General features: G+C 43.9%; 1 protein-coding gene across 3 annotated transcripts in view; it reads right to left on the bottom strand.

Moving 5' to 3' along the window:
* The window catches only part of usp32 (ubiquitin specific peptidase 32), a 112,972-nt gene that overhangs the window by 81,012 nt on the left and 15,247 nt on the right, over positions 1-16,713 (bottom strand). For all 3 annotated transcript variants that reach the window (XR_008631500.1, XM_055148097.1, XM_055148098.1), the window contains exon 2: positions 5,448-5,575. Coding sequence is in view for 2 of the 3 variants with exons in the window: in XM_055148097.1 (XP_055004072.1) it covers positions 5,448-5,575 (128 nt within the window). In the remaining variant the exon portion in view is untranslated. The remainder of the gene's footprint in view (positions 1-5,447; positions 5,576-16,713) is intronic.

Raw genomic sequence — 16,713 nt, 5'->3', positions numbered from 1 at the left:
CCTGGTTCAGACCTGGTTCAGTCCTAGTTTGGTTCTGATTCGGTCCTGATTCAGTCCTGATTCAGTCCTAGTTTAGTCCTAGTTTAGTCCTGGTTCAGACCTGGTTCAGTCCTAGTTTAGTCCTAGTTCGGTCCTGATTCAGTCCATGGTTCGGTCCTGGTTTAGTCCCAGTTCGTGATCAAAACTTGATTATTTGCACAGCCTTAGTTTGACCCTCACACGATGAATCTTCAGTCTAAGTTTGTGGAGAAACGTTTGTGGATCAGAAATTTGTAGATTTCAAAAACGGGGAGTTACACAGACGTCTGCAAAATATCTGAAATTACAAAACTAAAACGAAGAACGAACGAAAACAAACTTGTGTAGTGCAGATTTTGCAACAGTGAACGAAACAGAACGTGTTATTTGTCCAGCGTTATGTAAGGCTCATGTAAATCCGATGGGAACTCCGGATAAACAAATGATTCTTATTCAAACAAACAGGGAAAGACGTCTTCCTCGAACGCCGATTTGAAAAACAAATGATTGTACCTCAAAGTCGACTGAAAATATCCTCTAGAAACGCCACAGACTCAACAGAGAACAAGACTCAAATACATGTAGGATTGGGCTTGGTTGAATTTGAGAAGAAATATCCAGAGCAGAACTAAACCAGGACTAAACCTGGACTAAACCAGGTCTAAAGCAGGACTAACACAAGACTAAACACTCATAGTTCACCTTCTCTCTTTGAAGAAGGTCATAGGAAATATATAAACAAAGTAGATCTAACTCAGGGCTGAACCAGGACTAAACCAAGACTGAACCAGGGCTGAACCAGGACTAAACCAGGACTGAACCAAGACTAAACCAGGACTGAACCAGGACTAAACCAAGGACTAAACCAAGACTAAACCAGGACTGAACCAGGACTGAACCAGGACTAAACAAGGATTGATACAAGACTAAACCAAGACTGAACCAGGACTGAATCAGGACTAAACCAAGACTAAACCAGGACTGAACCAGGACTAAACCAGGACTGAACCAGGACTGAACCAGGACTAAACCAGACTGAAACCAGGACTGAACCAGGACTGAACCAGGACTAAACCAGGACTAAACCAAGACTAAACCAGGACTGAACCAGGACTAAACAAGGATTGATACAAGACTAAACCAAGACTGAACCAGGACTGAATCAGGACTAAACCAAGACTAAACCAGGACTGAACCAGGACTGAACCAGGACTGAACCAGGACTAAACCAGGACGACTGAACCAGGACTGAACCAGGACTGAACTGAAACCAAAACCAAGACTAAACCAGGACTAAACCAGGACTAAACCAGGACTAAACCAAGACTAAACCAGGACTGAACCAGGACTAAACAAGGACTGAAACCAGAGACTAAACCAAGACTGAACCAGGACTAAACCAAGACTGAACCAGGACTGAAACCAGGACTGAACCAGGACTAAACCAGGTCTAAACCAGGTCTAAACCAGGACTTCCTCTATGAAGCACTGTATGAGAACCAGAGGGACGGTGGTTGAATTTGAGAAGAAACATCCACCTTTACAGAAATCATCGGTCACCCAAAACTACAAAAATGGCTGTCCTAGCCTAGATTAACTTTGGAATTCCGTTTGTAAACCTTTTGTATTCTACATGTTGACCCTCTGAGGCTCCCGTAGTTAGTGGAGCATCGTTTTAATGGATGTAGAGGAGGAACTGTTAAAATATTTGATACTAAACAGGAGCCAAACAAACATTTAACTTGGTCTGTTTTAAGTTAGTTCATCTTCATAAAGAATTTCTGGCTTTCAGTCCTGGTTTAGTCCTGGTTTAGTCCTGGTCCAGTCCTGGTCCAGTCCCGGTTCTGGTCCAGGGACATTGTTATTTACAAAGATGCGTGTCGCGGTGTTTTCAGTCGGGGTTTTCCTGTTTGGCAGAAGCAGAGGTTACACAGCTGTGACAACGACCCTCCACATCTGGACCCTGTCGTTACGGAAACTGCTGCCATGGCGACGGGAGGAAGAAGAGGAAGAAGAGGAGGGAGAGGAAAGGAAGATGGCGGAGAGACTGAGAGGGCTGAGGAAAAGACCAGTGTAAACAGAAAAACATAAAGGAAGAATTACTGGGTTCATTCTGTCTGTACTTTAGTTGTGTGTAGGAATGGGCTAAAAAAAGTATCTGCAGAGTCAATATTAACCAATGTAGGGACAGAAATCTCTTTTTCTTTCTTTAAACACAGTTAAGTTATTACAAAATAGATCCACTTGTGTTATGCAACTGCTGTTTATCTTACAACTAACTACTGAACAACTTTGTCTGAATTTAAGTCCAAACTAGGGCAAAAAATGTAAGTTTGATCTCTACTTTGGTCGATCTCTGTGATGAGGCGAGTGCATTTTAAATCGACAAGTCAACAGCCGATCATGTTGCAGCAATAAAATCCTACACCAGAATCAAACAAGTGCATCTATCGTTACCTCTCCTGTTGTTTAGGAGAACAGAGTCAGGGCTGGGTTATGAAACACATAAATGAGTATTAAACTTTAAGAGTGTTGTTCACCAGCAGGACAGAGGTGCGGATACCGTTTAGTTTAACCAAGTTTAGTTACATACTGAAGGCCTTAGGAGTGTAACGGTGCATGTATTCGTGCTCGTTTCAGTGCAGGACGTTCAGTACAGGGCTGTGCATGAGTGAGTTTGCTCAATTTGTGTGTGTTTATATTCCTCCACTCCATGTGCAGCTACACAGAGGCTCGGCTCTTTAATATTCACAAGGAACTCATCCATGATTGGAGCAGTGCCCCCCCTCCACGTTTTATTTTTTGAAAAGTTTTTTGAAAATAAAAACACAAATAGACAACATTTTGTTCAGACACTGTACCAAAAATGAACCGAACCATGACTGAACCGTTCTGTACAGAGGAACGTACAGAACTGTGATTTTTGTACCGTTACAGCCCTAGTAGGCCTAGATTGAGTATATTGGAATAATCAGTAGTGCTGCATGTGGGGGATTGGTGTTTAAAGATCCATTAAACCCTCTCATGAAGATTTACTATGCCGCTAAGCAAAATCTGAAAAATCCTCCAGAGTGGGCGGTGCCAGCAGGTTGAGGGGAGGCCTCTGGAGCGATGATTGACAGTCGACCAACAGCCACAACAGTCCGACACGGCGCGAACAGAGCGGACATTTGTGATCGGATCATGTATTTGTACGAAAGGGGAAAGGGGGGCAGATAACATAAGATTTCTCTTCTTTCCGCTCCTTTTCATTCATTTCTTGTATGTCTGATGTTGTGACTCTCGATGTCTTTTTATACTTTATGAATGAAATAAATAAACAAATGTATTTCCCTTTTCTCCAGACATGCAGGGACATGGCGGTGTTAGATGGGGGAGGGGCTGAGCGGAGACTCATCGGCGCCGTTAGTCCAACCTGAAAATTCAAATGTCCTGTCTCTTGATCATAAAGACGCCGTTACAGACACGACTTTTGACCCAAAAATTTTAACAAATCTGCACTAAAATGCCAAAATAAGGCCAGGGATAGAAATACACTTATATTTTAGACTCATTTACACAGAGAATCAGGAGAAAAAAGTGACAGATGAACTCTACCAACACAAAAAACCCCCACACACAACACAATATACAAAAAAATCAAACCAATTAAATATCATGAGACCAAAAGTGCGATTCAGAATCTGGTCTCATCTCGATCTCGTGTCTCGTCTTGTAGTACAGGCGAGTTTCAGCGGACGTCATTGTTATTAAAAGCCCACGTTGCATGCTGGGAAATATTTTGGTCGGAGGCAAGAAACACGGTAGCGTCAAACACAGTGCATAACCTCGTGTATTTATCCCCGATAATGGTAAATTCCTGCTGCATTATCGGATGCACAAATAGAAGCACGGAAGAAGGAAAATGTCTTTTTCGTATTCTGAGTGAAAAGAACCGCTAACGGTGAATTAAACGACTTTCAAACATCCGCAGAGCAAACGTAGAAGATCCTAACAAACCGTGGACTCCAACAAGTTCAACAACACATCGAGACTCTTGGAGGTTTTCATCTTTTCTGCTGTGAACGGCCCAGGAGTTTACACCAAGTCATTGAGTGTGTATACATGCACATCAGTATCCCGGGTATGACTGGGTTTTTTGAGTATCCTGGTTTCTTGATGGTGCACGTAAACGCAGTAACCTGGTTTCAGTATCCGGGTTATGGCAGTGTCCCGGTTATTAGAAACCGGGTTACTGTAGCTGGTTTATTCCGATAGTAACCAGGATACTTGTGGCATGTAAACACAGTATCCTGGTTACTGCAACATAAAGTTGAGTGCGCATGCGTCCAAAACACTTTCCAGTCTTTTCACCACAACAGTAGCGACATAAATAAATTGACCAACATAAATAAAGTGACCAAACGAGTGAAATGACTGTAAAATAAAGAGCTGCACTAAACCTGCACACGTACAATCTGCACTTGTGTGACGCTGAAAAACTAAAACATGAACTATCTCCTGTACTGTATACGCACAGAACACACTCACCATCATCAGCACCTCTTCTGTCATAAAACGAACACACATAATCCACTGAGTCGTGTCATTCAGTCTGACAGAAGCTGATCTCATCAGCGGCACAAGGAGAGAACTGTTTTTATCACCGCTAACAGTTTATGCTAATTAGCGATGCGGTTTTAAGTCTCGTTTCTGTAAAATGTAAACAAATGTGATCAAAGCTGAATTATCTGATCAAACGGGCTGATGTGGATCTACAGTGGTTCTGGTTTATATGTTGTAAAGTTGAGTTTATTTATGCAGAAGATTTTAATGAAGAATCTGTGGGTTTGATGTGTGCAGTGGATTGTGGGAGATCTCGTAGCTCCTTAGCTTCTTATGCTAAAGGAGCTCACGGTTTGTATTTTTCCTGGTTTATGAAATTGATTTAAGTTAATTTTTGTCCTTGCGCATTTGTAAGATTATGTCAAGAAACCAGGACACTCCATTTGATCATGTACACGCGGATATGAGTGTCTCGGTTGCTCAGTGCGCATGTAAACACAGTAACACGAATACTGACAGAACCGGGATATGGATCATAACCGGGTTATTGAAGTGCATGTAAACACACTCCATGTGGATATTTGTCCAGGTAGTTGGCGATTCTGACCAGAAATTTGGATTCATCCACCTTTTGTAGGGGTTGAAAAAGGTGATTTGTCGTCCATCGATGTTTATGACCAATTTCTGGTCAAATCATCTTGGGTCCTCTGCCGTTAGAGTGGATAAATAACCGGGATCAATACCCTTTACGTGCTTTCTCTCTCCGTCCGTCATGTTGAATTAGTGTTTCTTGCCGCCGACCAAAATAATTCCCAGCATGCAACGCGCGCTTTTGTCAACAATGAAACTCGCCTATAGCGTCCAGTCGGTGCATTGTCCCTCACCTCAGCGACTTTGGGTGGAACGGCGTCTCCCAGCACCTCTCTGTAGAAGCTCTGCTGGCTCATGTAACAGGAGACTCCACTGGAACGTTTGAAAGCATCTTTCAGACGCTTCAGCTCCACATCCGTCACTGAAACACAAAGACAAACGCACAAACACACACATTAAACACATTAGACTGAGACACACACTCCACTTGGACTCACTAACCCACATTTTAGACAAAACAAAACACAGAAAAGTCAGGATTTTCTGGAGTGTCTGGATTTCGTTTTGTCTAAAATTTTGATCCTTTTTTCCAAGAGCGCCCTCTACCTGTTCACACTGATCGATTTTTTTGTTTTTCTGTACAGTAACTCGCATATTTGCATTATAACAGAATACACCTGGGTTATCTGGTCACCCGTCAGTGATTGACAGGTGGATTAACCAATCAGGGACACGCACAGACTGTCCGTATCAAAATAAATATCACTGCTTACGAGGAAAAATGAAAGGAAAACAATCTGACAGGGAGGATTTCTGCACAATCAGTGAGTTTTGTTTCTAGTTCACAATTTGGTCCAGACCCTGGTCCAGACCCTGGTCCAGACCCTGGTCCAGACCCTGGTCCAGTCTGGTTTTAGTTCTGGTTCAGTCTTGGTACAACCCTGGTAAAGCCCTGGTTAAATCCTTGTTTAGTCCTGGTTCAGTCCTATTTTAGTCCTGGTTCAGTCCTATTTTAGTCCTGGTTCTGTTCTAGTTTAGCCCTCAGTTCTGGTCTACTCTCTGGTCTACTCTCTGGTCTACTCTCTGGTCTACTGTCTGGTCTACTGTCTGGTCTACTCTCTGGTCTACTCTCTGGTCTAGTCTTGTTTAGGGTTTGGTTCAGTCTTGGTACAAACCTGGTAAAGCCCTGGTTAAATCCTTGTTTAGTCCTGGTTCTGTTCTAGTTTAGCCCTCAGTTCTGGTCTAGTCCCTGGGCTGGGCTAGTCCCTGGGCTAGTCCCTGGGCTAGTCCCTGGTTCCCTGGTCGAATCTCTGGTCCAGTCTCTGGTCTTGTCCCTGGTTTAGACCCTGGTTCAGTCTTGGTTTAGTATGTGGTTCAGTTCTATTTTAGTCCTGGTTCAGTTTTAGTTTAACCCTCGCTTCTGGTCTACTTTCTGGTTTAGTCCATGGTCTAGTCTTGTTTAGGCTCTGGTGAGTCTCGGTATAAACTTGGTAAAGCCCTGGTTAAATCCTTGTTTAGTCCTCGTTCTGTTCTAGTTTAGCCTTCAGTTCGGGTCTGGTCTAGTCCCTGGTCTAGTCTCTGGTCTAGTCCCTGGTTTAGTCCCTGGTTTAGTCCCTGGTTTAGTCCCTGGTCCAGTCTTGGTTTAGTATGTGGTTCAGTTCTATTTTAGTCCTGGTTCAGTTTTAGTTTAACCCTCGCTTCTGGTCTACTTTCTGGTTTAGTCCATGGTCTAGTCTTGTTTAGGCTCTGGTGAGTCTCGGTATAAACTTGGTAAAGCCCTGGTTAAATCCTTGTTTAGTCCTCGTTCTGTTCTAGTTTAGCCTTCAGTTCGGGTCTGGTCTAGTCCCTGGTCTAGTCTCTGGTCTAGTCCCTGGTTTAGTCCCTGGTCCAGTCTTGGTCTAGTCCCTGGTCCAGTCTTGGTCTAGTCCCTGGTTCAGTCTTGGTCTAGTCCCTGGTCCAGTCTTGGTCTAGTCCCTGGTCCAGTCTTGGTCTAGTCCCTGGTCCAGTCTTGGTCTAGTCCCTGGTCCAGTCTTGGTCTAGTCCCTGGTCCAGTCTTGGTCTAGTCCCTGGTTCAGTCTTGGTCTAGTCCTGGTCCAGTCTTGGTCTAGTCCCTGGTTCTGTCTTGGTCTAGTCCCTGGTTCAGTCTTGGTCTAGTCCCTGGTTCAGTCTTGGTTTAGTCCGTGGTTCAGTCCTATTTTAGTCCTGGTTCAGTTCTAGGTTTTAGTGTGAAATAAAAGTGTCACATGGGCGGGCGTTTTCAGTAAAAGTAAAAAAAAAATAAAAATAAATTAAAAGTAAAAAGCAAAAGTAAAAGGAAATAAAAGTGAGTTTATGCCGGAAATTTCTTACACTTACACGTTTTATTTTGAGTAAAAGCAGAAGCAGAAACACTGAGCGGATTCTGAACAGTAAATCCACCCGAGAGACGGAGGAAGTGCACAGGGTCAAACTCATTTAAAAACTGACAATGACCAAACCTGTGAGGACACGATGGATTTCACCTGAGTCCTTCTCATCAGAACTTTCACTCACAGACGTGAAGGTCGAGATAAAAGATAAAAATAATCATTCTGAATCACTTCTGACAGTTTTTACAGGACTTACGATATGAAAAATATTAATAAAAATATAAATTACACTGGAATAATCATGATTTAAAGGTTGAAATAAATACAACTTGACCAAAACAACACAAAATGACTTAAATACTTGGTCTGGTCCCTGGTCTGGTCCCTGGTCTGGTCCCTGGTCTGGTCCCTGGTCTGGTCCCTGGTCTGGTCCCTGGTCTAGTGCTCGGGTTTAGTCCCTGTTCCCATCCTGGTTCAGTCCCTGGTTCAGTCCTGGTTCAGTCCCTGGTTCAGTCCCTGGTTCAGTCCCTCATTTAGTGCTCGGTTTTAGTCCCTGGTCCAGTCCTAGTGGAGTCCCTGGTTTAGTCCTGGTTTAAGTCCTTAGCTCAGTGTTAGTTTAGTCCTGGTTCAGTCTTGGTACAACCCTGGTTCAGTCCTTGTTTAGTCCCTGGGTCAGTCCTGGCCCAGTTCTGGTTTAGAGTCTGATTTAGAGTCTGATTTAATCCTTGTATGGTCCCTGGTCCAGTCCCTGGTCCAGTCCCTGGCCTAGACTCTGGCCTAGACTCTGGCCTAGACTCTGGCCTAGACTCTGGCCTAGACTCTGGCCTAGACTCTGGCCTAGACTCTGGTTCAATCCGGGTTTAGCCCGGATCTCTGGTTCAGTCTCTGGTTCAGTCTCTGGTTCAGTCTCTGGTTCAGTCTCTGGTTCAGTCTCTGGTTCAGTCTCTGGTTCCCTCATCTAGTCCCTCATCCTGGTTTAGTCTCTGGTTCAAGCCTGGTTTAGCCCTTGATTTTAGTCCTGGTCCAGCTCTGGTTTAGTCCCTGGTCTAGTCCCTGGCCCAGTCCCTGGTCCAGTCCCTGGTCCAGTCCCTGGTCCAGTCCTGGTCCAGTCCTGGTTTAGCCCTTGGTTTTAGTTTCTTGTCTAGTCCCTGGTCCTGGTTTAGTCCTTAGTTTTAGTCCTGGGTTTAGTCCTGGTCTAGTCCTGGGTCTGATCCAGCCCTTTGCCGCAGAGGTAAACTGAGTGATGAAGAGTCTGAGTGTCAGAGGGACTCGCCACAAACACACAAACCAAAACTAAACCTGAATTATTTATAAATCACCAGAGCAGGAGCCACTTCAGGGACCAAACCTGGACTCTGGACTCTGTCACCGACCAAAACCACCACAAACCAAAACCATTATCCAACAAAACCATTACACACGGACCGACCAAAACCACCAGAGAAAAAAACTCCCACTGCCACATCTGTGACCCAGACCGAGAACACGGACCAGACCAGACCCACGAGACGAGCAAACCAGACCAGATTTGAGATCATTTATGAAAAAAAAATAATTGTTTGATGTGACAATTTAGTATTTTTATTTTATTTTATATTTTTGCTGTTATTAAACCACAGCTTTTTGGGACTACGGCTAAAACGTGTAAAGCAGAAATGTTAAATAAAAAGATGGAGATTGAATTTGAAAATCTAACATTAAGTTTCTAGTTCACAATTTGGTTTAAACCTGGCTTGGACTCTGGATTCGTTCCTGTTTTTTTCCCTGGCTTTGACCTGGTTTAGTCCTGGTTTAGTCCTGGTTTTGTTCTCATTCAGACCTGGTTTAGTCCTGGTTTCGTCCTGATTCAGATCTTCTTCAGTCCTGGTTAAGACTCCGGTTAAGACTCCGGTTAGATCCTGATTCAGATCTCCTTCATTCCAGGTTCAGACTCAGGTTCAGACTCAGGTTCAGACTCAGGTTCAGACTCAGGTTCAGACTCAGGTTCAGACTCAGGTTCAGACTCAGGTTCAGACTCAGGTTCAGACTCAGGTTCAGACTCAGGACTCAGGATCAGACTCAGGATCAGACTCAGGATCAGACCTGTTATTTTCACCCTGGATTAGTCTCACTTTAGTCCTGGACTTTAGACCTAGACCTAAGACCCAGACCTAAGACCTAAGACCAAAGAGCACAGACCTAAGACTTAAGACCATAGACCATAGACCTAAGACCATAGACCTAAGGCCACAGTCCTAAGACCAAAGACCATAGACCTAAGACTTAAGACCATAGACCATAGACCTAAGACCATAGACCTAAGACCTAAGACCATAGCCCTTCGACCCAAGACCATAGCCCTTTGACCTAAGACCATAGACCTTCGACCTAAGACCATAGACCTTCGACCTAAGACCATAGCCCTTTGACCTAAGACCATAGACCTTCGACCTAAGACCATAGACCTTCGACCTAAGACCATAGACCTTCGACCTAAGACCATAGACCTAAGACCTAAGACCATAGCCCTTCGACCCAAGACCATAGCCCTTTGACCTAAGACCATAGACCTTCGACCTAAGACCATAGACCTAAGACCATAGACCTTCAACCTTTGACCATAGACCTAAGACCTAAGACCATAGACCTAAGACCATAGACCTAAGACCTAAGACCATAGACCTAAGACCTAAGACCATAGACCTAAGACCATAGACCTTCACCTTTGACCATAGACCTAAGACCTAAGACCATAGACCTAAGACCATAGACCTAAGACCTAAGACCATAGCCCTTCGACCTAAGACCATAGACCTTCGACCTAAGACCATAGACCTTCGACCTAAGACCATAGACCTAAGACCATAGACCTTCAACCTTTGACCATAGACCTAAGACCTAAGACCATAGACCTAAGACCATAGACCTAAGACCTAAGACCATAGACCTAAGACCTAAGACCATAGACCTAAGACCTAAGACCTAAGACCATAGACCATAGACCTTCGACCACAGTCCTAAGACCACAGTCCTAAGACCTAAGACCATAGACTATATACCTAAGACCATAGACCTTAGACCGGAGACCTTCGACCTTCAACCATAGACCGACCTAAGACCTTCGACCATAGACCTTCGACCATAGACCTTCGACCTAAGACCATAGATCTAAGACCACAGTCCTAAGACCACAGTCCTAAGACCACAGTCCTAAGACCATAGACTATATACCTAAGACCTAAGACCTAAGACCATAGATCTAAGACCACAGTCCTAAGACCTAAGACCATAGACTATATACCTAAGACCTAAGACCTTCGACCTAAGACAATAGACCATAGACATAAGACCTTCGCCCTAAGACCTTCGCCCTAAGACCTTCGACCTAAGACCTTCGACCTAAGACCTTCGACCTAAGACCTTCGACCTAAGACTTTAGACCTAAGAGCTTAGACTCAGACCTTAGACTCAGACCTTAGACTCAGAGCTTAGACTCAGAGCTTAGACTCAGAGCTTAGACTCAGAGCTTAAACTTAGACTTTACTGACCCACAAGGGAAATTAAATATAGTAAAAAATATAAAAACAATAATAATTTAAAGAGAATCATTTGCTGGTGTCTGTTAATGTGGAACATCTAATCGTTGGATATTTATATTTTATATCCAGAGTGGTGTTCTTGTTGTTGGAAGAGTAAAGTCGGGTAAATCCCGGTCGAGTCCGTGCTTTAATGGTCCGTAGACTCAGTCCCAGTGTGTTTTTTCTGTGTAATTAAATAAAGTGGTACATCTTGTTCCAGTTTGGGGGATAATGGTGAAATTGTGGCAGACGGACACAAAGCTCGTCTCTTCACGGACAGGACGCACTATTGTAAACGCCTCACGCACTGGAGCTCGTCTCAGACCCAACCAACAGCACAGACACAGCCAAACGGGACCGGACCGGGACCAGATCGAGACCAGACCGGGACTCAAAGAAAAGTAAAAGTATTGTGTGAAAAAAACATGTTACTTGAATTTGTATTTCATAGAGATGTGCTGGTTTAGTCCTAGTTCAGTCCTGCTTTAGTCTTGTTAATCCTGTTCTAGCCCTTTTCTAGTCCTGCTTTAGTCCTGCTTTAGTCCTGCTTTAGTCCTGCTTTAGTTCTGATTTAGTCCTGGATTAGACCTGGATTAGACCTGGATTAGAACTGCATCAATCCTGGTCCAGACCTGGTCCAGACCTGCTTTTAGACCTGCTTTTAGACCTGCTTTTAGACCTGCTTTTAGACCTGGTCCAGTCCTGCTTTAGTCCTGCTTTAGTCCTGGATTAGACCTCGATTAGATCTGATTCAGTCCTGGTTCAGACCTGGTCCAGACCGGCTTTAGACCTGCTCCAGTCCTGCTCCAGTCCTGCTCCAGTCCTGCTCCAGTCCTGCTCCAGTCCTGCTCCAGTCCTGCTCCAGTCCTGCTCCAGTCCTGGTCCAGACCTGGTCCAGACCTGGTCCAGACCTGGTCCAGACCTGGTCCAGACCTGCTCCAGTCCTGGTTTAGACCTGGTTTAGACCTGGTTTAGTCCTGGTTCAGTCCAGCTCCAGTCCTGCTCACTGCAGAGTGAACGGTTTTGTGTCCCTGTAAAGACCTTGTGTTTCGCTGCATTAATAAAAACCTTAAACTGAAATAAACGTGACGCCTTTGGGTTTTACTGGAACCTGATCCTGCGTGACCTCTGCGTGACCTCTGCGTGACCTCTGCGTGACCTCTGCGTGACCTCTGCGTGACCCCTTAGTTCAAACGTAAACAAACGCTCATGATACAGGAAGTACAGACGCTCCTGAAAAGTCGAGTTGCATGAGAGGAAAACACACCGACAAGATTTGTGTGAAAAAGGTTAAAAAGTTAAAAGTGACTCATTAACACCACATCGAAACCAGGACTAGACCGGGACTAGACCGGGACTAGACCGGGACTAGACCAGGACTAGACCCTGACAAGACCAGGACTAAACGGGGACTAAACGGGGACTAAACCGGGACAAGACCGTGACAAGACCAGGGACAAGACCGGGACAAGACCGGGACAAGACCGGGACAAGACCGGGACAAGACCGGGACAAGACCGGGACAAGACCAGGGACAAGACCGGGACAAGACCGGGACAAGACCGGGACAAGACTCTGAGCTAAACCTTAACTAGAACAGGACTAAACCAGGTCTAAACCAGACCCTGAAGAGGACTAAACCAAAAATAAACCAGGTCCAGAATAGATGGGACGAGACCGGGACGAGACCGGGACGAGACCGGGACGAGACCGGGACGAGACCGGGACGAGACCGGGACGAGACCGAGCTAAACCTTGACTGTACAGGACTAAACTGTGAGTAGAACAGGATTAAACCAAAACTACACCAGGACTGCACTGAAATCAAATTGAGATCAAACCAAGACCAAACCAGGACCAAACCAGGACTAAATCAGGACCAAACCAGGACTAAATCAGGACCAAACCAGGACCAAACCAGGACTAAATCAGGACCAAACCAGGACTAAATCAGGACCAAACCAGGACCAAACCAGGACTAAATCAGGACCAAACCAGGACTAAATCAGGACCAAACCAGGACTAAATCAGGACCAAACCAGGACCAAACCAGGACTAAATCAGGACTAAACCAGGACCAAACCAGGACCAAACCAGGATAATATTGAATACATCGTAAACTCAGTATAATGAAAGTTTTGAAAAGGAAATGTAAAAGTCACTTCCTGGTTCTGTGATTTCTGGGTCAAGAGGAAATATAAAAGTAGAGAAACCGAAAACCTGCAGATTAAGAAAAAAAAAACAAAAACAAAAAAAAACAAAAAACAAAACAAACAAAAAAACGAGTCAAAAACAAGAGAAGGACCCAGAGAAGTTCAGACTCAAACACAAGACCAGATGTTTATGTTATAATGAGGAGCCTCCTGGTTTAGTCCAAGTTTAGTCCAGGTTTGGTCCAGGTTTGGTCCAGGTTTAGTCCAGGTTTAGTCCTAGTCCTAAAGGTGCATTGTGTAATTGTGTGTATTACTTTCTCTAGAATGTTCCACAGTAGAGATTAGGGCCTGACCGATATGGTTTATTTTTTGTGACCGAAAAATGGGCGAGAAAACAGGAGTTGGAGAAGCTGATATAAAAGTCAAAATATTTAGTGATGTAAAAATACACCTCATAATATATATATTATATATATTATATATATATATATATAATTATTATATATATATATATATTTATATTATATATATTACATATATTATATGTTATAAAACTTAGGTTTGGCTCTAGAGGATTTTGAATTCTTAAATTGTGTTTATTTAAGCAACATTTTTTGTTATTCTGTCTCTTTACGTCATATTTACTGACAGTTGGTCGGACTAATGGCATTTTTGCATCACATTCTAGTGATGGGTATTCCAGTTCTTTTTAGAGAACCGGCTCTTTTGGCTCGGCTCCCAAGCGGCTCTTCAGATTGTTTTGTTGCAAGCAGGATTAAACCAGGTCTAAACCAGGACTGAAAAAGGACAAAAACCAGGACTAAAACAGATCTAAACCATGTGTAAAACAAACAGGACTAAACCAGAACTGAACCCGAACTGAGTGTCGGGACTCGGTCTCCATCTCTCGTCTTCTCTTGAGACCAAGATTAGTCTATTTATTTTATGCTGAACTACAGACAAACATGCACGTTTTTTTCTCTCCTACGCACACGCAGATTTCTGAAAGTTTTGTTTTTCAGCCGCTGCCGCTGTCAAACTACGAGTCTGCACGCGACGTGAAGAGAAAAAAATTGAGAGAAAGAGAAAACACGGCTCCCAATAAGGAGCAGCCTCCCGTCACTCGCTTCAAAGAGCCGGATCTAAGAGCTACTAGCTAGTAAAGAAACTACCGCTATGAGCCTTTAGTCGTAAAAGCTGCACACCGCAGTGATTAATATTATGCATAAATGTGGATCATTCACACGTGTATTCACAGCTCATTTACATGAGTGCAGCTCCAGTAACACGTACAGACACTACAGTCACTTCACACGAGGCCAGTGGAAGAAAACACTGTGTTTGTGTTTATGTGGGAGCTACAGCAGCTCAGAGCAAAACAAGAAACAACCAAAAGTAGCTCCAAAACCAAAACAAGCAGGTGACGGAAATGTTGCGCAATGCACCTTTAACATCAGATTATTTTTAGACCTGGTCTGAGAAAAGGAAATGACAAAATGTTTAGAAGTGTCACTCACACAGACTGAGGAAAACTTCTGTCACATTCAGTTTAATGAGGCAGCAGTTTGTTTGTGAACAGAAGTATGAACCAGGACTAAACCAGGACTAAACCAGGACTAAACCAGGACTAAACCAGGACTAAACCAGGACTGAACCAGGACTGAACCAGGACTAAACCAGGACTGAACCAGGACTAAACCAGGACTGAACCAGGACTAAACCAGGACTAAACCAGGACTAAACCAGGACTGAACCAGGACTGAACCAGGACTGAACCAGGACCAGGACTAAATATAATATAAACTTTATCTTTACATTCATCGAAATCGATCATTTCCTTGTTCTGAAAACAGGTCTAAAAATAACTCTGATATTTGTTTAGTGCAGGAACTGATGCAAAGTGCGGCTAAACAACTGCGTTTTTACAATAGCTCTGACGTCATGGAGACACAGACAGGTGCACGGGCAGGAGCAGGGCAGACAGGTGCACTGAAAATTTCTCTGATCTGTCCAAGACTTTCAAACTCATAGTATATCAGGTTCTTTGTTTTGTTTTCAGGTTTATTATCGACTTACTCCTTCTGAATTGGTTGTATAATCTTAAAAATTGTCACGTATATTTCTTCCATGACTCAACTAAAAATTTAGGGAATAAATTTTTAAAAGAAGATACAATCCATTTACCAGAATTTGGCATCTGAGGACTTGAACTTGTTTTAAGTCTGTTTATCTAAAACTGAGCATCTGTAAACTTATTTCCAGCCCATGAACACTGAGCACAAACTGATTCATTCTAGTCTGGAGGTTGTTTATTTTGAGAAAAATTGTCGAGTAAAATAAACTGTATCATTCATTTCTTCATTATTTGTCTCCAAAACCAAAATGAAAAAACAGATAATGATTTGTTTTTTCAGTTTTCGATTTTGTGTTTAAATGAAAAATGGAAAAAACGGATAGCGGCCGTTTCCCGTTTATGTGACGTCCGTGACTGCGATGTCGGACTTTTGCACCACGTACGGACGGGACCAGAACGGGACCAGAACGGGACCAGAGCGGGACCAGAACGGGACCAGAGCGGGACCAGAACGGGACCAGAACGGGACCAGAAGGGGACCAGAACGGGACCAGAACAGGACCAGAACAGGACCAGAACGGGACTGAGACGGGGACCAGAACGGGACCAGAACGGGACCAGAACCGGACTGAGACCGGAACCAGACCGGGACTGAGACCGGGACCAGACCGGGACTGAGACCGGGACTGAGACCGGGACCAGACCGGGACTGAGACCGGGACCAGACCGGGACTGAGACCGGGACCAGACCAAGACCAGAACGGGACTGAGACGGGGACCAGAGCGGGACCGAGACCGAGACCAGACCAGACAGGGACCAGATCGGGACTAGACCGGGACCAAACCAAGACCAAACCGAGACTGAGACCGAGACCAGACCAGGACCAGGCCAGGTCTGGTCCGGGACCTGGATCAGTTCTGGTTTTGCGGTGCAAAAGTCCGGCATCGCAGTCACTGAAGTCACGTCAACGGGAAACGGCCGTTATCTGTTTTTCCATTTTTCATTTAAACACAAAATTGAAAACTGAAAAAAACAAATCATTATCTGTTTTTTCATTTTGGTTTTGGAGACAAATAATGAAGAAAATAGTAGTTTATTCATGTTCTTATTTTTGGTTTTATATTGATAAACGAATAAACAAACGATACACGGATTTAAAATGATCTTTACTTTTAAGTCATTTTCTGATAGATTTAAGTGTTTAGATCTTAAATTTTGGCCAAGCTTTTGTGCAGTGTGCAGGGCAAAGGCAGGAGCAGGGCACAGGTAAATCAGACAGGTGCGGTGTAGGTTAAGTGTATAAAACCATAAAAGACACTGTGATTATGATTTGATTATAGTAAATAGATTTATAGATAAAACGTTCACATTTGAGAGAGAGAGACTGACAAACAAACAAATACAAGAATCCCACGCATTTCAGAAC

Source organism: Boleophthalmus pectinirostris, unplaced genomic scaffold (assembly GCF_026225935.1).
Source record: "Boleophthalmus pectinirostris isolate CB_2022bp ecotype Guang Dong unplaced genomic scaffold, ASM2622593v1 HiC_scaffold_9, whole genome shotgun sequence".
Taxonomy (NCBI): domain Eukaryota; kingdom Metazoa; phylum Chordata; class Actinopteri; order Gobiiformes; family Gobiidae; genus Boleophthalmus; species Boleophthalmus pectinirostris.
Note: the sequence above shows the minus strand (reverse complement) of the source record. Positions and strands in the feature narration are given on the sequence as shown.